The sequence below is a fragment of the Kogia breviceps genome, chromosome 3, assembly GCF_026419965.1.
Source record: "Kogia breviceps isolate mKogBre1 chromosome 3, mKogBre1 haplotype 1, whole genome shotgun sequence".
In the NCBI taxonomy this organism is placed as follows: Eukaryota; Metazoa; Chordata; class Mammalia; order Artiodactyla; family Physeteridae; genus Kogia; species Kogia breviceps.
The window spans coordinates 107,690,285-107,712,435 of NC_081312.1; the positions used below are offsets into that span (position 1 = coordinate 107,690,285).

Here is a 22,151-nt window from a genome sequence, read left to right on the forward strand (position 1 = left end):
CTTAACATGTGTTATTGTCTTTTTGATTATAGCCCTCCTAGTGAGTGTGAAGTGGCATCTCAACGAGCTGTTCATTTGCATTTCCCTAAAGACTGATGATGCTGAGCATCTTTTCATGTGCTGATTGGCCATTTGTTTGCCAGTTTTTGGTGAATTATCTAATTCAAATCCTTTGCCCATTAAAATTTTGTTTTGTCTTTTTAGTGTTGAATTGTAAGCCTTCCTTTATCAGCTAGTATATGATTTGCAAATAGTTTTTACTGTTATGCTGGTTGACTTTTCATTTTTTTAATAGTGATCTTTGAAGCAAAAACTTTAATGTACTTGGGATGAAGTCCAATTTATCTTTTTTTTTCTGGTTGCTTGTGCATTTGATGTCATATCTAAGAAAGCATTGCTTAAGTCGAGGTCACACAAATTTACATTTATGTTTCCTCTAAGAGATTTACATTTTACTCTTACATTTAAGTCTTTGATCCATTTTGAGTTAATTTTTGTGTACAGTGTAATGTAGTTCAGATCGGATTTTGCAGACTCCAGCTTCAGTTGTATACAGAATAGTTTTAGTCCAGATTTTATGTTCTTTAAGCTCATATCTTTGAGTGTTTGAACTGGGATGTCTCGACTTTTTTTTTTTTTTTACAGAAAGGAATGGTTGGGAGACATCAGGTTCTAGCTGCACAGTCCTTAATATCATAGTTTGCTGGGAAGACTTCTTTTCTGTATATTCACTACCAAATTGCAGGATATGCTCACCAGGCCTATAAACAGATTTAAAACATCCGCTTTCAATAAATAAGTGAGCCAGAATGTCTGCTGTCTCTAGATCGTCTGTAGTAAGGTCAGGGATCCTATCATACCTTACCCGGCATCCAAAGGCAGCTTCTGAATACTCTAGAGCAGTCGAGAAATTAGGAGAGTAGTCAGACTTGTCAGAAAGAGCAGGCTAGAAAAGGGTGAAGATGAGTCAGGAAACTGACAGTCAAGTACATTAGAGCTTAGAGCGGTTTAATTTTGTTTTATCTTAATAATACTTATTTTTAATTCTGAAAGTAATGATCACTGTAGAAATATAAATATGGTAAAACACAAAACCAAAAAAAATCTAAACTGTCACAGCCAAGAAGAGTTTAAAGAAACATGACTACTGAACATAATGTTTGTGTTAACTTTCAACAGGAAAAGCACACTGGGGAAAAACCTAAGGAAATCTGAAAAAGGTACGGACTTTATAAAGTTCACAAAAAATAAATACTCAATTCCCACTCCCCTGGGTGGAAGTACCACTGTAACATTTAGTGCGACTCTAAGAGCCATTAACTGCAGGCTGGTGGTGGCTCCTGGAGTCCCCCCACCCCTAAGGCCTCCGTGCTTTGATCACCTGGGGTCCGGAAGATACCATCCCCCAGTTTTTCCTGTCAGGTAGGGCGCCGGGGCACCTGCAGGGCTGCGGCACCTCGCTACTGCGGCAAACAGACGCGCATGCGTGCCCAAGGCCCGGTGGTGAGGCGGTTGCCGCGCACGCGCAGGCAGAGCCGGTGTATTTCTTGGTGCCGCCCCGGCAAAGGCCGCGTAGAGTGGCGGTGCTGCCGGAGATGCCTAACGGTGTGTTCTGAGGAGCGGCCAGCGGCGCGATGGAGCGGGCCAGGTCAGCCGTGTGGTGTCTTGCCTCAGAGGCAGCATGGGAAACATTTTTGTTTGCATGATATCCCAGGCTTCCAGAACTAGAAGTATTTCAGTATTTACTGGGGATGTGGGCCTTCAAGTTCTTTGTCCGGAGGCTGGATAGGACACCTTCTGGAGGCTTGGGTCTGGGCTGACCCTCCTCGGGGGTATTCTGTCCACGTCTTGTCAGGTCTTGGCGCATCTGCACCATCCTGTCGCGTCCCCAGACCCTCTCAAGGGTGGCCCTTTGTCCTTGAGGTCCAAGGCCGTGACCGTGGGTGGAGAGGGTACATCGCGGTTGCCACCGCGGTGTGTGAGGTGGGGGAGGGTACACGGGGTGGGGTCAGTGGGGCCGCAGTACTGGCCAGGGGGCAGCAGGTGCTGTGTCCGCGGAGGTACTGGTGTGTGGCAATAGTGGGAGGGGGTGGTTGGGGTGGCCCCCGTGGCACTGATATGAAGGGGGCGGCGGGGTAACCGCGGTGGCTGTGGCGGGGGTGATTGGAGGGGGTGGCGAGGTGACCGCGGTGGCTGTGGCGGGGGTGATTGGAGGGGGCGGCGGGAGTGGTGGGGTGGCCTGTGTTGCCACGGTGTGTGGGGACAGCGGGGTGACAGCGATGACAGGGGCCATAGGGTGGCGGTGGGGCTGTGACAGGGCTGGGGGTCTCGCGGAGTGGCCCTCTGGCCAGTGGTAGAGGGGGTGGAGGGGGGAGGGGCAGGGGTGGGGGCGGGCAGTTGGAGGGGGAGGCTATTCGTTTGAAGAAAAGATAACGTTCAATTTTCTGTGACTGGTGGTCTTAGAATTTGAATACCGTGGCGAAACTCCTACCCTGCGCCTCAACTGAAGGGGTGGCTGCAGAAATGTCTGGTCCTTACATACTTAACTCCTTTATATTTCTCACATTTGTGGGTTTGGTGTAAGATGAGGGATGTGATGTCCACAGCTTGTTTAGTGCATCTTGCGGGGGACCTGCCAGGTTCTGGGATGTGACATGTAGGGGTGTCTCTCGTTCGTATAGGTTTTCCCTGCGTTTGGAATGAGAATTTCGAAGGCCAGCCCGGGAGTGCGCGGGGGTCGGTGTCGCGTCACCGCCATTGTGCAGCTCCGCGAAGATGGCTGCTGCCGCAGCTGTATGGGTCTGCGCAGGCGCGAGGGATGGGGGGTGCTGCCCCTCCCCCCCGTGCCGCAGCGTGGGAGGGGCAGCTGTGCCACTTCTGCCTGACAGGGGTCTCAGCCTCACCCTCTGCAAAGCGACGCTCTAGGTAGAGGAGGCGGGCCTGGGTGGGCGGCTGCCGCGTCCTAATGCCGCAGTAGGGAAGGTGTGGGTTCAGGGTGTGCAGGCGCAGCAGCGACGACACCGCTTCCCCCCTGCAGTGGGGCATGCTGCGGGGGACGGGGTTGGCGCAGTGTTTGCTGTGTGGGGCGGTCAGCCACCTCCTTCACCTGTATGCCCAATCCCTGTTTTCTTCCCTACTGTGCTGCAGTGGGGGTAGGGGGAGGGGAGGAAGAAGACAGGCCTCGGCCTGGCGTTCCACCATTTCCCTGTAGTGCCGCAGTGGAGTGGGGAAGGTGGGGATACCAGGGGCCAATTTGTATATTCTTTGCCTGCCTGGAATGGCAGGGCAGCCGCACTGTGCCCCTGGTTTTCTTTTACGCTTAAGGGAGAGTCGGGGGCCTCGAGGCCAAGAGAGGTGAGGGCATTCCGGGATTTACTGTGCTCCTTAAGACAGCCTCCATCACCAGTGCAGGAGCTTTTCCATTTTTGTAGATTCTCCCTAGGTTGTATTGTGAACAGTCTTAATTGTTAAACACATTCAGCTGGTTTCAGTATCCCTTTAGACAACTCCCGTTCCTATAACCTCTGATTTCAACTTTCCAGGTTATGTAATTCCACAACTGCATCTCTTTTAAGTGTCTGTCGTATTTCTTAATCGCTGGATATTCCATTGGTGATGTCATCTTTATAGATACTTTCCTTAAATCAGGGGATCACAGCTCCTCCCAGGCTCCTAGGAACTGAGGGCTGAGTTGTGCTTACTCAAGGAGAACTGGAGAGAGAAATGTAGAATGTGGGTGCATGTGGGATTAGTGAAGTCTTGCCCTTAATCGGATTTTTAAATTAATGGTTTAGTTCCATCATTTTTGAAGTTGGAGCTGCTGTGAATATTTGCTGAGAAAGGATAATTAACACAGTAATTATTCCCGTATTATGTATTCCACTACTTTGACTTTTAGGGGGATATTTTTAAGGACTTTCTTTGCAGGATTTTGATGTGCTTGCCTTTTTTTTTTTTTTCTCGTGCATCATAAACCGTACGCCTGGTTGTGTGCTGAGTTAGAATGTAATTAAGGAAAAAATAAATTCAGAAGCCTGGGAAGCTTTGTTCTGGAATTATTTTCGAGTAGTTTGAAAAATAGCAGGAGTCTGGTATTTTGCGATACTTATGATTTGCACCTATTTTTTTTCTGCTTGTAGGAAGATAGTGCTTCAAACATGAACTTCTGATCATTTGGCCCTTTGCAAGATGAGTGTGCATCATTCCTGGTCCGCCATTTTGTAGTCTTGCCCTCAGGCTCAGGACCTCAATATGGCGGACCCTGTGGAAAGAGCTGAAGTTTGAAGGTCTCTCTCCTGCCTTGTGAATATTTGGCATAGTACCAGGGCTTTTTGAGAATGGGGAGGGAGTGTGAATGCTTTCTGAAGTTTAGAGCAAGGACACTTAGTCGAAGGACTGTGTGTTGTTTTCTAAAGCAAGGTACATTGAGCAAGAGTGGTTGATGGTTAAGGCCGCATCCTTCACTGATAAAGATTTGGCAGAGAAATTTATTTTCTGGTTCCTGAATGCTGGGTGACTCAATTCTTGATGATTCTATAGCGGTTTTTTTTGGAGGCACTGATTGTCTTCTGTTTGTTGGAATATAACAGACTGGGATTACCTCACATTATCTTTGTGTTTTTTATTTTTATTTCTCATTCTTGAGGTCCTAGTCATTGAGTTTATAATTGAGGGTTTTTTTGGGGGGGAGAGGTATAAGGCATCCTGAATATTTGATAGAATATTAGGCCATTAGGAAAAATATTGTGTGATCTCATCACATTTGCTTTTCAGTGCATTTCCAGATTAGTATTTTTTTAATGAAAGTGATTTTGGAGCAAAAAATTAACATTATGTACATATAACAATATTTTATTTCCTTAAATACTAATTTTTGAAATGTTCACTTTTGATGAAATCCTATTTATGGATTTCTTTCTCATTAGGTACTTTAGGTGTTGTCACATTGCCTAATCAAAGGTCGAGATTTAGCAAAGTATATTCAGTACTTTTACCATTTAAAAATATGATATGTGAATTTTTAAAAAATGGTCTTTTCTACTGCTTGATTAGAACATTGAAGTTTTTGAAGCAAGGAAACAATTTGGGGTTATTGGTAAGCTATTTTCATTACTTTGCATAATCTAAACATGAATTCTAAAAGCACAGGTTCAGGGAATTATCTTTGGGGATGTGTCCTTTGAATTCTGCCTTTGAAATATTACATTGCATGACTTGTGTAAAATGCCTTTCTCTCCTTTCTGATTTGACATTTTAAAATTTCAATTTCATGAGTGGTTCCTGTAGTTTCTAATCTGGATGACCCAAGTAGATGTCATGTTCAGATCCCTTGAGCAGACATTTTGTGTGCTGTTCTGAAGATTATGATGTCAGTGGCTATGTTTCTTTTTTTTAAACAGTTTTAAAATTTCTTATTTTGCAAATCCTAAGAAGCATTTGCACAAGAGGTTGCTTAGACATTTTGAAATTTAAATTTTATTCTTTATTCCACTATACAAAATGATCTATCATAGTAAAATATTTTCAAACCATTTTTAGAATCAACGTTGTTATTTTTTCAGGGATATGTAGGTATGGGTAGTATGCCTGTATATAAATGTGTCTCTGTAAGTGTATAGTTTTATATCTGTATGTGTGAATATATGTAGGAATACACAATTTTGATTAATTTTTTGATACTTTTTCTCCCAACGGAGATCTTCATTGTGGCGTGCGCTCAGTAGTTGTGGTGAACGGGCTTAGTTGCCCTGTGGAATGTGGGATCTTAGTTCCTCCATCAAGGATTGAACCCGTGTCCCCTGCATTGGAAGGCAAATTCTTAACCACTGGACCACCAGGGAAGTCCCTATAATCTTTAAAGAAATGGTTATTTCAAAAATTGAAGTGTATAAAACAAATCCTCTTTCTGCTTCAGGGACCGTTTACACCTGAGACGGACCACAGAACAGCACGTACCAGAGGTAGAAGTCCAAGTCAAACGGAGAAGAACAGCCTCACTGAGCAACCAGGAGTGAGTACAGTCAGCATTGAGAACCAATTTAGGGCATTTTCAAATTGGAACAAAGTATCCTGTGATCAGGGGCTTGAAATGAATTGAATTAATGAAAGAAGCTTGTGCATGTTCTATTGATATAGAAAAAAAGCAGTTAAATCATCCTTAACCATGCCATCCTAACTTAACTCAACTTTTGTTAAAATTTTAGTAATAATGTATTTCCCTTTTTTCCATATGTGTGGGTGAGTGGTATCTTCATAAAATTCTACATCCTTCAACATATTAAAATTATTTCTGCTGTATTTATATTGTTACTAAGTCACTTTTTCTGTGCTTGCAAAATGTTCTGTGCTTTGAAGAGATGTTAATTTATGTATTCATACTTGCTCTGCAATATTTAGAATTTTATTTTTAGTTAGTACATTTATCCAGTTAAAAACTTGTATACATTTTTCCCCTTCATTTATTTAGGATATGCATATGTGTTTCTAGAAGGGACATTTCATTTAAAAATATATTAACATTTCTAATGACATGGTATATATTGAGTCTACAATTATGTGCATTTTGTCATTACCACAAATCTTGACAGTATCTGTGGGTAACATCATTTTTCTTTCCTAAAGCTGTTATTTTTCAAAATTATAAGTATTAGTAATATATGAATATAATCTCTTCTTAAAACACATAATTTTGAGATAAAAAGTGAGTGCCTACTTCAGTATACCACTAGTCCATTCCCCTTCTCTGTCCAGATATAATCCTTAGGTACTTTGATCTCTATTGTTTCAAACCTTTTCCTATGCATTCATGTGTACACACATCGGGTGAGGGGGGGCATCTTTGTGATTTGTTTGTTTACATACATGAGATTTATTCTGTAACAATGTGCCTTGGGGATCTTTCCATGTCACTGCATATAAATCTACCTTATTTTACAAATTGCAGAGTATGGGTGCTGTAATAACGTAGTTACATTTATCATTAGCTTACTGATGGATATTTAGGTTGTTTGCTTTTCTTAGTTATTACAATGAAGGTAAGAGCTGTCAATCTGAAAATTAATATTGCAGTTGTCCCTTGAATAACAAGGGAGTTGGGGCACAAGCCCCCACATAGGCAAAAATTCCTGTATATGTTTTGAGTCCCCCCCGAATTTAACTGCTAATAGCCTGCTGTTGACCAGAAGCCTTACTGATAACATAAACAGTTGATTAACACATACTTTATGTTAAATGTGTATATACATATATTTTATGCATTCATGACATACTTAACTTTTTCCTTTTTGTGATATTTCTATCCTCTGTGGTTTGTCTGCAAAGTTTTTCAAATTGTCACAAATCTCCAAAAACTTTTCCAATATATTTATTGGAAAAAAACTCAACATATAAGTAGACCCATGCAATTCAAACCCATGTTCAAGGGTCAGCTGTAGTTATTAATATTTATTTGTATTTTATTTCACTTATTCAAATATAAAGCTTTTTATAGAAATGGTTGTAAAAAGTGGATAACATTTTGCATCTTATTTTTGTTATTTGTTCATTTTATATGTGGAAAAAATTCAGTATATTTGCACATTTAAAATTATTGGTGAGGCGAAAGATTTCTCCATTTTCCCATGTTTATTTTACTTATTCCTCATAGTTCATTATTCTTTCCTTTGTTACATTTTCGTTTTGGAAATTACTTTGAAAAGGAATATTTAAGAATGAATTTTTTTTTTTTTTTTTTTTTTTTTTTGTGGTATGTGGGCCTCTCACTGTCGTGGCCTCTCCCGTTGCGGAGCACAGGGTCCGGACGCACAGGCTCAGTGGCCATGGCTCACAGGCCCAGCCACTCTGCGGCATGTGGGATCTTCCCGGACTGGGGCACGAACCTGTGTCCCCTGCATTGGCAGGTGGATTCTCAACCACTGTGCCACCAGGGAAGCCCAAGAACGAATATTTTATATAGTTTGTCCTTTATAATAGGCATTTGCCTATTTTCTTTTATACGGTAATATCATTTTTCCCTTTCAGTTTCTTGTAACTTCAGAGTTTTTAAAAGTGCCATTTTTTCCTCCCCAGACTCTAAGGTAGTTTAGAGATTGGTGGAGGTATGGGTGGAGGGGATTTCTTGGGGGAGGATATTTGTTAGTGGGTGAAGGTTCTATCATATTTGTTATATTTTATTAGAGCCTCTATCCAGTGCAGCATCAATGTGGACCAGTATAACAGATTATCCTATCCTAATCTTGTAAAAGACTGCTTTAGGTATCATTAGTTTGTCAATATCTATGGAAATACTTTGTTGCTTTTGAAGAAGAAATAACTTCATTTTCCTGATGTCTGTTATGTATATTATGTAAAATACTAGAGGGTGCTGCACTACGGGAAGAATCTGAGGGGAGTTTTGAATTAGGAAAATAGTGTAATTTCCCCAGCCACCTTTATCCACTTTGTGAGTGGATTATAGGAACAGGTAAGCAGTATTGATATTCTCTAAACTCAGCTTTAATCCTGAGTCATCTAGTTAGCATTAATTTTGGTGTGATCCCAGAGGCCCACCATGAATAACAAAGATACTGCTATCACTTGTTAAACTCAAAGGATTAGAGAGAGGTTACCTCCTAGGAACCATGGACAAAGTCCAGCCTAATTCTTTATTATATAACAGAATGTTAAAAATGTTATTTAAAAACTACAGAAAATAGCAGAAAACCTTTTATCACAGTCCCATTTTCCAATCCAGCTGCTGTGGAATATTTTCATATATATATACTTATCAACAAAGGCAGAATTGGCTGGTGATTTTTTTTTCGTGCTTGTATTATTAGCCAGCAACTGTGTAACCTCCTGCATCTCTTATCCTCAGGATCACATTCACAGCCAGATGACTGATAGGAATATGTTGAGAGTTTTTTTCCAGAATTCTCTGATGACTAATAGGTGGTTGTTTACATAGTTTAAGAGCTTAAATAGCCTGGGCCCTGGAAGTTCTTTGTTTCAGGTAATGATTTCTTATCAGTATGAATGGCAGCCTTAATGTCTCACTGGAGATGTCTTAACAAATGCCCACCTCCCTCCTTGGGGGTTAAAGAATTGTTTCCAGATTGGAAAGTAAGTAATGGATATTATACTGATGGTACTTTCACAGGACATTTTAAACAAAAAGCTCTTTTTTTTTAAGTTCCTTGCTAGTATCTCCAAAGAGGGTAAGTATCCCTCAGTCCCAGTAACTGTGTGTAGTCTCTGTGTTTTATACTTTCTTCATAAGGTAATGGCATGCTCTGATGCTAAATGAGGATCTCCTTAAATGTAAGGGTCTCTGTGTTTTCTTTCACATTGTTATCTATATAGGAAAATGTCTTTTCATTTATGTGTATTGTGCTCTTGTCATAGGTGTCACCTGTATCCAAGGCGATCTCAGCAGCAGCAGCAAGTACCTGTGGTGGATTTCCAGGCGGAACTGAGACAGGCATTCTTAGCTGAGACACCAAGAGGTGGTTAAAGCAGTATTGGAACACCCAGGTAGCTGATTCCAAGAGAGAAAACAAAACAAAACAGGTTAGAGCTGATGCAGTCATGATCAAGAATAAAGAACTAATTAAAGGGTAGGGTGTTTGGAGGTCATTTAATTATTTGGGATATGTCCAAAGAAATTTTTTTTCTTAAAGGCTTCATACAAATAAACACATAGCAGAAGGTTTTAAAAAGTAAAAGCAGGATCTTAATGCTTTTACCCTGATACTTGTCATGTATTACTTTCCAGACATTGTATAGTCCTGGCTTTTTTAGGTAGTTTTATTCATAATTAACTTCTACTGATTTTCAACTTAACATATGAAAAATATTTCATTATAAATAGCTGCTGAATATCCTGCTAATATGTTTTCTAATTTCTTTTTGTGAGAGACTTCATTTTTTCTGCTGGTAGTTTGAAATAAAGCTTCAGTGAATTGCTTTCATAAAACTTTAGATAGGATCATTTCTTTGGATATGCAGATGTAAAAATAAATTGAGTCAAGGAATTTGAAATTAACATACATTTTCTGAATTGTATTATGAATTATTATATTAGTCTGTTATGAAAAAATATAGTGCCAGTTACACTTTCATTTTCATTGCTTATGTTAATTATATATAATTTGTTTCTATTGAATTATAAATACACATCACATCCATTAGCAAATGAGAAGCTAAGTATTTCCCATGCTTATTTACTAATTATTTTTTTGTTTTCTTTTTCTTACCTTTTTTTTACCAGTGTGTTTGAATCAGCTGACAATGTAATAAAGCTATCAATCTATAATTTTTCAATGTTATGTAGATTTATTTACAGTGTGTCTTCTTGTGTTGGTTGCTTAGATTTTTAGGAAAACGCTATTAATTTTGATTTAATACTTTATTTTTCCTTTCTGACTTTTTTAAAATTAAGATCTCAATCCAAAGGGTTTAATATATACTTTTTAGAAACTGAGAGGAAAGGGGTTTATAGATGAGTTTTCTTCAAGATTTTCTTTATTTCTATTTTGAAATATAACCCCTCAACTCAAATTAATTAGGCCTGTTTATGGCCATCATTTCGAATTTTAAAGCAAAGAGAAAACCCTCCCCAGCTGAATCCTTTACACAGCATTCTCCAGTAATTGATTGGATTTGATTGCAAGACAGTGGATTTGATTTCAGGGGATAGAATCTGATCATTGTCCTCAGCTGTTCCCCAGAGTAAGGGCATTTTTTTAAATGAGGAAGTGTGCATAATTGACTATTTCTAACCAAGAATTTTTTGGCTCCTCAGTGCAGTTTACATACTCTTGTAAGTTCCTCAGTAAAGTATTATTTAAATTATACATTATGATCTGTAAGTAGGGCCATCCAATTTTCTGAGTTTCAAGTGCTCGTTTCATCTAAACAGTACTAGGTACTAGGATTGTTATAGAGCAGGAGTTGGTAAAGTATCTGGCCCATTTATTGCCTGTTTTTGTAAGTTTATTGGCACACAGCCATGTCTATTTATTTACGTATGGCCTGTGGCTGTTATTGACAGTACAGTGGCAGATGGGAGTATTTGTGACAGATTGAATGGCAGGCAAAGCCTACAATATTTATTATCTTTCCCTTTAAAAGAAAAAGTTGGCTAATCTCTCTCTTAGAGAACCACTTTCAAAGATGAAAACACTAAGGTGGAGCCACTAGGGGGAGTGGTGATAATATACAATGTGGTGAAGGGGGAAAGGGGTTATAAAAGGAGAGTATATGAAGTAAATATTCCAGGGTAGAGAACCAGATGAATTTTGGGGATAAAGGTCATGTCTAAGACTAGTGCTAAAGTTTGCTATACATGTAAATGGGTAAAGGCATTTTAACAGTTGATATGTTTTCTGTTTCATTATAAAAATCTAAATCATGTGAATGATAGCCAAGAAAAATGGGAAAGTAAACCACAGACTTTAAATACCCATGTTTCAACTGCAGCAGCATGAGGTTGAATTTTCTGTCATTTTGCCCTTTTGCTTTTGTTTTGAAAATGTAGTTAATTGTAATCATGCTTTTAAACTATTCCAGTTATATGTATATCATTAATCTTCCTTCATTTTATTACATAGTCCTCACAGTTATCATTTGTAATGAATAAATGATGGTCCTTCATGATTTACTTTTCCTTTGTACTTGTGTTTTTTTCCCTAGTTTGCTATGCTGTTACGAATATTAGTTCTATATTTTTAAGATGTTTGGTATTTTTAATTTATTAGGGTAAGGATCCAATTTTGGGCTTAGGGTATAAATACTAGTATGATTCTTAAATGTTTTGTTATGTTGCTTTCTAACAGCATCATAAGCAGTGTTGATTGCCATGAAGAATACTTACTAGAGTGATAATTTCTTAGTACCACCTTTGTTGTCTTTTTTTTTCCCTTTGATAAATAGTTTCAAAAAGGGAAACATTGTTTTCCTCTGGTTTAAATGGCATTGCTTTGTGGATTAATAGTTTCCACTTATTTGTGTTTCCTCATGTTAGACTTTTTGTATTTTTTTTCTGTGAAGGGTCTGTTATTTAACCAGGAGCATGAACACTAATACATTACAATTATTCTGTGACTTCTCATTTCTTACATGTTGCTTGGCCATGTCTGACCATCATATCCTTTGATTTAAGGAAGCTTTACATATTTATGTAGTTTAATCATTTCAAACTCCACACTTCTCAAAAGTTTGAGAACTTCCTCCTCTGAGGAATCCCAGGATGTTTTTGGTCAGGGTCTCTGGGCCATTTATTTGCTTATGTGCACTTTCATCAGGAGATATACCGTAACTGCTAATTCCTTAATGCAGTGTGATATTACTACTCTTCTTCCTCATAAAGCATTTTGTTCTCCTTTACTGTGGAGATACATTTGATCATTCTACAAAGTGATATATCTTCTTTCCCTTACAAGGGTTCATGATTATGGTGTGCTAAATTTAGGGACAAGAGATAATTGTTCCTGAATTTCAAGTCCCTCTCATTAAGGGAAGCCTTTCTTAACCTCCCCAGTCAGTCAACCTCTATTCTGAGTGAAATGTATATCTCCTATTATGCAAATTATTTTATACATATTATATCCCCAGTTCTGAGGTCTTCAGTTCTTTAGTCCATGACTCAAATCACTAGATGCATTTTTATACTTGATAACTGGGTAACAAGATAGTGGGTATGGGAGGGGTTTGGAACCTCAAACAGGTTAGATGGACAGACACATGCCTGACTGGCCTTCCTTTTTTTTTCTGATCCACTATACCAGGAAATCTTGTTTGCATTTGTTGATCTCTTAATAACTAAACTCTATGAACTAGGGCTGATGAGGTATGTGTTCACTGAAAGGCCAAGCGGTATAAAACATTTGAAACAGGTCGGATTGGGAAATCTCAACTCTAAAATCTGTTTGGCACTTGAAGGTAAAAGCCCTGTCTCTGAATTTAAACTTTTACTGGAGAGGTGACTACAAATTCCCACCTTAAATGAACATTTGATACTGGCTTCCATTATATTAATCTTTACGTCTGAAACCTTTTTGTGATTACATTTCTTTCCTTTAAATGAAGTTTTGGAAAGCTACACCCAGCTACATCCTTTTTTTCCCCTAATAATCACTGTCTTGTGGCTCATTGTCTGGTAGCATGTCTCCATTGTTGGTAAGGGAGTGAGCTCCAGTAGTAGTGTGTTGTTGAATGTTTAGCTGTGTTTTTTTTTTCCTTTGAGGGCACCAATGGCAGTGTAAAAAGTAATCTTACTATGAACTTTGACCATTATTTGAAAGTCCAGACAGTTTACTTTTTAAAAACAGCTTTCTTGGTGTATAATTCCTATACCATAGAATTTATCCAGTTATAAACAAGTGCTTTTTAGTAAATTCACAGAATTTTGCAGTCACTGCCACACGTACTCTTAGTATTTTCCATTACCCAAGTAAGATCCCCTCGTGCCCATTTAATTCATTCCCCATTTCCACCCCTAGTTCAGACAACCACTTAATTTACTTCCTGTCTCCGTGGGTTGATGAAGATCTTAAATCTTCATAGATATGCTATCATAAAAATGGAAATTGCTAGTGATTCAAACATATACCAAATATTCCTGAATTTATAGTCTGCTTTGTAGAGAATCCTGTCAGAATTCAGAACATCTGAATTATAGGCCTTAAACTTTTCATGTGAATTTGGATTAGAAACTATATTTATTGGGGGCAGGATTGACTTTCAGGAAAAGCTGCACAAAGGATGCATGGCAGTTTGCATGTGGAGGACAAAGCTTGGGAGATATTCTGAGTAATGATCAGTTTATTTTATTAGAAAACCTGATACCCTCCAAGTTCTCATAAAAATGTATTGAACTGCCATTACCAAATTTTGGTAATTATAGGGAAACATCCCCTCTGCAGTTTACCATCCTTACTGAATTATTTATTTTATATCATTATGATCTCTTCTAATCTAGTGTTATAGTTCCACATGTATAATGGTATCCTCACCATTCTTTTACTTTATTGTTTTGATGTTGCCATAGTTCATAACCGCTATTTAAATGATTTCATTTTCTTATCATAAAATAGATGATTTTAAATGTACTTAAGCAGTTTACTGTTTGTAAATTTTCTCTATTGAAAAATTAGTGGAGACAACAACCTTACTGGAAATGTTTGCATTGTTAAAAGTACAATTACACCAGATTTTGTTTATGATACTGATTTACTTTTATGCATAAATCCAAATTCCCATTCAAAAGGAACATAATTTGTGTATTTCCTTTTAAATGAGTATAATTAGCAGTTTGAGACCCTTTACCAGTTTTGGCTAGGTTTGGTTCTCATACTTATTCAAAGCATTTTCTTAAGTATATTGGGGGGAAATGAGAGTATTGTTCTAATGCTTGTTTCTTTGATTACTAAGAAAGTTGATCGTATATCCATGTAAACATTTAGTAGTTGTATGTCCCCTTTTAACACAGGACATCTTAAGCAGGTATATGATAATATATTAGCTTGGTGAAGGGAGATTTCCTAGCTTATTTTGAAGGGACTTTGGCTTGGGGAAAGGGAACACTGAGGTAGAAAACATTTAGGTGGTTCAGCCAAGGAGCAAAAGTTTGGACTAACTCAGATGGAGAAACTTAAGGATACCAAAATGTTGAAGTAGAGATGACTTGGTAATTTGTGACCAGAGAATGAAACACTACCGTAAATAAGGATGGAAAGAGAAAATAATACATTTTGGGAATGGAAAATGAAGCTTATTTTTGAAACATTTAAGAATTTCTGTGTAAAATTAAATTTAACCACTTGTTAACTCTGGGTGTGTACAATGTGGGAGTTAAGGTGATGGAATAGTGAAATTCGGTGTTTACTTGGTGGGTATGAGAGCATGGGGGGATATTTTTGAATGTTTCTTAGAGTGCTTTTCATGCAAAATTGTCTACCTGTTTTAAAACATGGTAGATTGCAGTGCAGCTAGATCATGCTTTCCTCTGCAGGCTCCATCTACTATTCGAAGCTTCCGCCCCAGCTTGCATTGTTTGTAGGAGAACGTGCGTCATACCTTTATCTGTAGCCTTCCCTTAGGTCTTAAGGATCCTGAAACTTTCCTGTGGACATTGGATTTGGTGGAGCAGCAATCATGGTAAGATGTATATTAGGGCAGAGGGGTGAGAAGCTAATGTAAATGCCCAATATAATAGATTTCCAGAGTGTGGGGTGTTTGGGGGTTCTTAATATGGAATTAATCTATAGAGATGACACTTCATTTCATGGATTAACAACTGGTGAAGGACCTATGTCTGTTGTCCTGTTACAGTGGTATAATGGTTTGGGAAACATCTTAAGAGAAACCTTGCATTGTGAGGAAATACAGAAGAGAGTTTGTGGTCATAATTGCAGTGGTAAGGGACTGTCCTGCAGATGGGGAACTCTGAGGTCAGATTTCAATAGATAGAAAGACTACTTTAAAAATGGAGGGTCCAGCAAAACCACAGCCAAGGGAAAGGCCTTGGCAGAATCAGCAGGGAAAGAAAAATGGAGGGGTTTGGGGCTTTGAGGCTTGATTGGTACAAAGGAAGGCTGTCTGTAGAGAGAAACACAGCAACCTAATCCATATTGTGTTTCTGTTTAAGTTTAGCTAATCAAGAACATATATTCTTAACTGGAAAGATATCCAGAGGGACTGAAAATTAGTTTTTGAGGAATGGGAAGAATGTTAGATTTTATAGTGGTTTGTGGTCTTCCAAAGGGCCACAGTATGTAAATAGAGTATTTCTGCATATTAAAGTTTCACTGGAGTGGGCAAGTAGGATGAAAATCTTTTAGAAAGGTGCCTTAGCAGGACAAAAATGAAAGAAAAAGAGTTTGAGGAACACTGATCAAAATTCTGAATGATATGGTATGTGGGGTGTGGTGGACCTAGGACAGAGACCTTTAAAGGGAACTGAAAAATACATCGTATTTGCATTGGGTTGATGGGAGTTGCAAAGTTTATGATGGAGTTAGGAGTTTCCCAACATTTGGCTAGGTGTCTAGAGGAAAAGAAATAGCCAACAGCTTAAAGTATTCTGTAGGAGACTGGGGCTAGGGATTAGAATTGGGGAAAGGACAGGGATTAAAATGATGGAATATTAAAAGGGAGAACTGGGTTTGGGAGTCTGTATTGGGGAGGAAATGTATTTAGGGCACTGGAAAACTGCATAGGGAGGGATTCTGAGAAGCAGAGGGTTTCATAGGGGAGTATAAATGGCCCTGGGTCCAAATTTGGTCTAGTTATCTTAAAGGTATAGAGAAAAGAAATGGAGGCATGGTTTTTTTGTTAAGGAAGCCAGGTTTGGATTGGTATAGGAGTGGGGAAGAAACAGGAAAGGGTTAGAAAGTAGCTGCAGACAAGCTGATGACTAACTCTTCTCTTACTCCTTCCAGACTGTGGGAAAGAGCAGCAAGATGCTGCAGCACATTGACTATAGGATGAGATGTATCTTGCAAGATGGCCGGATCTTCATTGGCACCTTTAAGGCCTTTGACAAGCATATGAACTTGATCCTCTGTGATTGTGATGAGTTCAGGAAGATCAAGTAAGGCCACTTGGGTTTGAACAGTGGGATACTGAGGGAGAGGCTGAACAGTAGTGAGGGTAACTGAAGGAGGTAGGGAAAAGGCAGGACTGGTTTCTTGTCTAATGTCCTGGCCTCATCTCTGAATTGGATGAATCTCCCAGTATTAAGATTCAGCTGTATCCACACTATTTTAATTTTGGAAATATAGTTATGAACTAAACTGGGAATAAGACTGTACGGTATGATCAAAATAAGTTATATTTATTTAGAAAATTGAGAAATGATACATAACATTAATCTGCAACATTCCTTCAGATTGAGGGAATCTTAAGAATCACAATTACTCTTCATGGTTGAGGAGTTGAGATGTGAATAGAATAATTCAGGCTATGTCTAGCAGTTGTTCGGCCATCCTCTTTGCATGCCCCTCGTTTTGTCTGAATCCTCATGGTCAGTGTTGATTTGGTCTCAATCCCTAACCCCCTTGCTTATTTATCTTTGTGATTTGCCCATGCTGTTTCTTCAGAAATAACCTCTGTGCGTTTGTGCCTTACCATAGGAGGTCACCCTCTTTGCACCTGTGATTGGGGTGCTTCCTTTAACAATAAGAGCATGCCACTTGCTAGATCCCAGGGACATTCTGCTTCCATTCAGTTGACTTTTCATTCAGAGTATTTGGGTCATTGCTTGTAATATCTCCAGACGTTCAAGATCGCTTTGTTTCAGGCTCTTGGCAGAATTTACAAGGCATCACCCTTGACCATTGGCTTTATTTCTTCTGTTTCCACAGTTAATGATATACTGTCCAAAAATTTAATTTGACCACTTCATTTAGGGATGTCAGATATGAAGAGAAAGGTGAAGATGACCTTTGCCTGCCTGCTATAAGTCTGTTCTTCTCAAATCTGAATAGAATTAGTAACATATTCCTGTCCTTCCCTTTTTATTCATTCTTAGTCATCTTCCTGCATACCAAGTTGGATCATTTCAGAAATTCTAGGATGGTGAATGCTTCAATGTTAATTTTTTGGTTAAATAATCTCCCTTTTTACTGAAAAGAATTTTTAAAAATACTTAATGTTGGTGAATACTAAAGACATTTGATGAATGCTTTAGGTATATTCTTAACTTCTGTTGCACTCTTCAGTAAGTTACAGGGATAATCTCACCTAAATAATGCATATACATATAGTATGTGGTATAAGCCTCATGCATGTATGATTTTTGCTGCTGACAATGAAGAAATTAGAATCAGGTTAGAAAAAAGTTTTCAAAAAAATTTCCCATGATTATATAGTATGTGGTAAGTCCAGGAATAAACAGGTGTCTGTTATTAAAAACTTTTTGGTATGCCATCATTGCCTCTTGCTGTTCCCATCCTTTATTTCAGTTGTCTGTCATCAGTATTTACTTATTTAGTTAAAAAATGATTTAAATCCCATCTTAACATGAAAACTTGAGGTTTCAGTTTTGCCTGTCTTTAAAGTCTTAGCCAGTGGTGATAATTTTATAATGTATAGAAATATTGAATTACTGTGTTGTGCATCAGAAACTAACATAGTGTTGTAGGTCAGTTATACTTTAAGAACAAACTCATAGAAAAAGAGATCAGATTTGTGGCTACCAGAGGCAGGGGATGGGGGAGGGTGAGTTGGATGAAAGTGGTCAAAAGGTACAAACTTCCAGTTTTAAGATAATTAGGTACAAGGGATGTAATGTACAACATGATGAATATGATTAACACTGTTGTATGTTATATATGAAAGTTGTTAATAAGAGTAAATCCTAAGAGTTTTCATCACAAGGAAAAACATTTTTTCTTTTCTATCTATAAGACATGTTGGATGTCCACTAAACGTATTGTGGTAATCATTTCATGAAGTATGTAAGTCATTATGCTGTACACCTTAAACTTACACAGTGCTGTATGTCAATTATATCTCAGTAAAACTGAAAGAAAAATAAATTCCAAGTTTTGCAATCAGTACTATTAAAAAAACAGTCCTAGCTACGTTATTTGCATCTGTGTTTCACAAAGAATAAATTAGTTTTGCTGTAGTATAACATTGAGGGAACATTCTGGAAGGTTGGCATATGATAGGAAAAGAGCCATTCACCCTTATATATTAGTTGAGTCTAGTTTTGCTTGTCATAACTCATTAACTGTTTGAGCATGAGCATCTGAGCATCAATTATTGTCTTCATTGATACTTAATCTATAAAAATGTTAGTGAGTGACCCATAACTTATACTAAAATTTTCTTCTGATTTACAGGCCAAAGAATGCTAAGCAGCCAGAGCGTGAAGAAAAGCGGGTTTTGGGTCTGGTGTTGCTGCGTGGGGAGAACTTGGTTTCCATGACTGTGGAGGGACCACCCCCCAAAGATGTAAGGAAGATGTAGGATAGGACAGAACATTAATGTGGAAAGACGTCACTTTATTTGAAATATTTGCTAAATCAGGGTACAGCAGAGGCACAGTATAGTGTGCCTTTGTCAAATAAAATGTGCCTGGCACTTGATGTAAGTTCTTGCTTGTCTATAATGGGAAATTAAGGGTTTTCTGATGGGTTAGTCTATGTGGTGGCTGCAAACTACATAAGGGTAGGAGTTGATGATTTATTTCCTCTTGGTAGGGTCGTGAAAATATATGGACTCACAATTTGACAAATGTACAATTTAATCTGTAGGATGCCTTCCATGATGCTATTTTGAATACAGAACTAATATGAGATAGGTGATATTGGGAAAATGGTGGGAAAGGGGTAGTTTTCTAGGAATAAGATTATTGATAACTTTCATAAATCATTTGATTTCAAGCTATAATTTTTTTGTTTCAGACTGGTATTGCTCGGGTACCACTTGCTGGAGCTGCAGGAGGCCCTGGGGTTGGTAGGGCAGCCGGCAGAGGTGTTCCAGCTGGTGTTCCAATTCCCCAGGCTCCTGCTGGATTAGCAGGCCCTGTCCGAGGGGTTGGGGGGCCATCCCAACAGGTGAGGAACCACAAGTTTTTATATTATCGGGAGAAAGTGCCTAGAACCTGAGGCTGAAGAGATTGAAAAATCTGAGCGTATATACTATACTGTGTAAGCAGTGTATGCTGTAGAGGGAGGAGAGGTACAGATGCACATTAGGAGGGCAGTAGATTAAAGCCACCATGATAACAGTAACTCACCACTGTTAGTGAGTGAAGAGGAATATGGATGGGTAAACCGGAGTTGAGAAAATGCAAAAGGGCTGATTAGGTTAAAAAGGGGGCATGTTCAGTTTAAAGGAGAATGTGATAGTGTGTCAAGATTTTTTTTTAATGAGAATAACAGGAGAAGTGCAGAATTCCCTTAATTTTTTGTTTAATAGTCTGTGATCAACCTCTTATTTTCTGTATTTGAATGATGCAAGGAAGTGCCTTACCTTTACTGTCTTTCTAACCATTCCTTCTCAGGTAATGACCCCACAAGGAAGAGGCACTGTCGCAGCTGCTGCAGTTGCTGCTACTGCGAGCATTGCTGGAGCCCCAACTCAGTATCCACCAGGGCGTGGGACTGCACCTACACCTGTTGGTCGAGCAACTCCACCTCCAGGTAAGGAATTGATGGACAAGAACGAAAAGAATTTGATTCTTAGATATAGGTGTGGATCTGTGAAAAAATTTTATCATCTTGAGGAGTGATGATGAAAAATAAGAAGATACTGAATTAAGGCCCAGACTAACTACCTAACTGGGAGGAATATGTTTTCCACTTCTGGACACTGATTTTTAATGAAAGGCTATGGACTCTTTGCGTTGGGATGGCCAGCATGGCAGTGGTCAAGGAGAAATTGTTCAACTCTACTTAGTACCAGGCTTATTTCTTTAAATATGTATTATCTTGTGTTTAATGCTCCCATCTTAGCTGATTTATGAGGCCTTTATTTCTGCCATTTTTCATTCTAGGAATTATGGCTCCTCCACCTGGTATGAGACCACCCATGGGCCCACCAATTGGGCTTCCTCCTACTCGAGGGACACCAATAGGCATGCCCCCTCCAGGAATGAGACCCCCTCCACCAGGAATAAGAGGTGAGTGGGTATACATATTCTCAGTGGTGCTATCCAGGCCCCTGAATATTTATATGTTTTTCTATTATTTTATGATCTCACAGAATTTTGCTTTTTCTTTTCAAGGTCCACCTCCCCCAGGAATGCGTCCACCAAGACCCTAGGATACTATTGATCCTTCTTAGTCACTTTTTTTCCTGCAATGTGTCTTGTGAAATGTGTGGAGTGTTTGTGAGCTTTTGTCTCCTGCTGCATTAATATTAGCTAATAAATGCATAAATTAAACTGTGAGGTATTGTTGCACATTTTTTTGCCTTTTGTTTTTATTTTTGAGGTCAGGGTGAAGACTGGGATTTTTCTGGTCTTGAAGTTATTTTGGATTAGGGTAAATCCTGTTAACCAACTCATTTAAATAATTTTCTCTATAATTCTTATGATAAAATGGTTGTGATACTTTTTTCAGCTTCATAACTTTGACTTTGTGTACTGACTGGTGTCAGGTAATAACCTTTACACGTAAGGAAACTTGACCCAGGGGGTTAAGTGTTTCATGTAAGAGTCACACATAGCCCTCTCTACTTTACTATGCCATACATACTTGAAGGAAAGTAGGGATGTGATGAAAGGCCTTGTAAGGCCATCTATAGAAGGAAACTGTGGTGTTGAATTAGACTTTGTTCATTCAATCAAAGCATTTGGAATAGCTGGGTACTTCTTTTGCTTGCAAGTTTACCTCAGTTAATGAGCTTTTTACAGTGCCCTGTGCCTGTGCTGTCAGAGAGATGACACTATCCTGGAGTAATCATCATTCCCTACTAGTGAGTATTTACTTTACTTACAAATTTTTAAATGAATGGCAGAGCATGGATCTTTGGAGCTGGGGAGACTGTATATTTGAGGCAAGTTGTGTTACTTAAAGATAATAACTTACACTCTGAAATATAGTTGACACTTTTTTCTTAATTTTACTTTTTGGTCGTGCCACGCAGCATGTAGGATCTTAGTTCCCTGACCAGGTATTGAGCCAGCGCCCCCTGCGTTGAAAGCATGGAGTCTTAACCACTGGACCGCCAGGGACAGTTGACACTCCTAAGTACAAATTATGATTATATCCAGCTGCATCAGTCAGTTAGTGATGTATGGGAAGTGTTCAGAGAAGTAGACATTATCTTCCAGTTAAATAGTTAAGGATTGGCCAGATATCTAGATCTAGTTAGAATTGGTTAGGGAACAATGAAATCACTTTTAAAAGGAAGAGGTAGGAGGTTTTAAGCTTTACAGCTAAGGTTTCAAGTAGACAATAAATGAGTCCTTATTGATTGTAGGAATTAGCTTGTAAAATACCACAGTTAGAGATTGGTAGTAACTCCTTAATAATTTAAGACTGGTAGACTGTGTCTTCTCCTTCCATGTTTATCACCAGAGGTTGTATTTGTGTTCCCTTTTCTAGCTTTTAAATCATGGCCTTTCAAGTAACAGTCTCTGGAAGAAAAGGGGCCTTCAAAATGATTGCAGTTGCTGGCACTAACTTTATGTGGTCTATCCCAAAGTAGTTTTTAAG

General features: G+C 38.7%; 2 protein-coding genes across 3 annotated transcripts; both read left to right on the forward strand.

Annotated features, from left to right (window-relative positions):
* Positions 1–1,474: 1,474 nt before the first annotated feature.
* On the forward strand, positions 1,475–10,291 carry SNURF (SNRPN upstream open reading frame). 2 transcript variants are annotated; one of them, XR_009334526.2, is made up of 4 exons: positions 1,475–1,648; positions 5,915–6,010; positions 9,382–9,546; positions 10,247–10,291. XR_009334526.2 is itself a non-coding variant. In XM_059057011.2 (4 exons), the coding sequence occupies exons 1-3, from the start codon at positions 1,635–1,637 to the stop codon at positions 9,488–9,490; spliced, it is 219 nt and encodes a 72-aa protein (XP_058912994.1). In that variant the 5' UTR covers positions 1,540–1,634; the 3' UTR covers positions 9,491–9,510; positions 10,247–10,291. The 2 variants fall into 2 exon arrangements, 1 of the variants encoding a protein (XP_058912994.1); XM_059057011.2 differs by having other exon boundaries at positions 1,540–1,648; positions 9,382–9,510.
* A 4,753-nt stretch (positions 10,292–15,044) lies between these two features.
* Positions 15,045–20,881, forward strand: SNRPN (small nuclear ribonucleoprotein polypeptide N). Its single transcript, XM_059057009.2, has 7 exons — positions 15,045–15,135; positions 16,419–16,570; positions 18,828–18,939; positions 19,392–19,544; positions 19,994–20,132; positions 20,486–20,611; positions 20,717–20,881. The coding sequence occupies exons 1-7, from the start codon at positions 15,133–15,135 to the stop codon at positions 20,752–20,754; spliced, it is 723 nt and encodes a 240-aa protein (XP_058912992.1). The 5' UTR covers positions 15,045–15,132; the 3' UTR covers positions 20,755–20,881.
* The last annotated feature ends 1,270 nt before the right edge of the window (positions 20,882–22,151 follow it).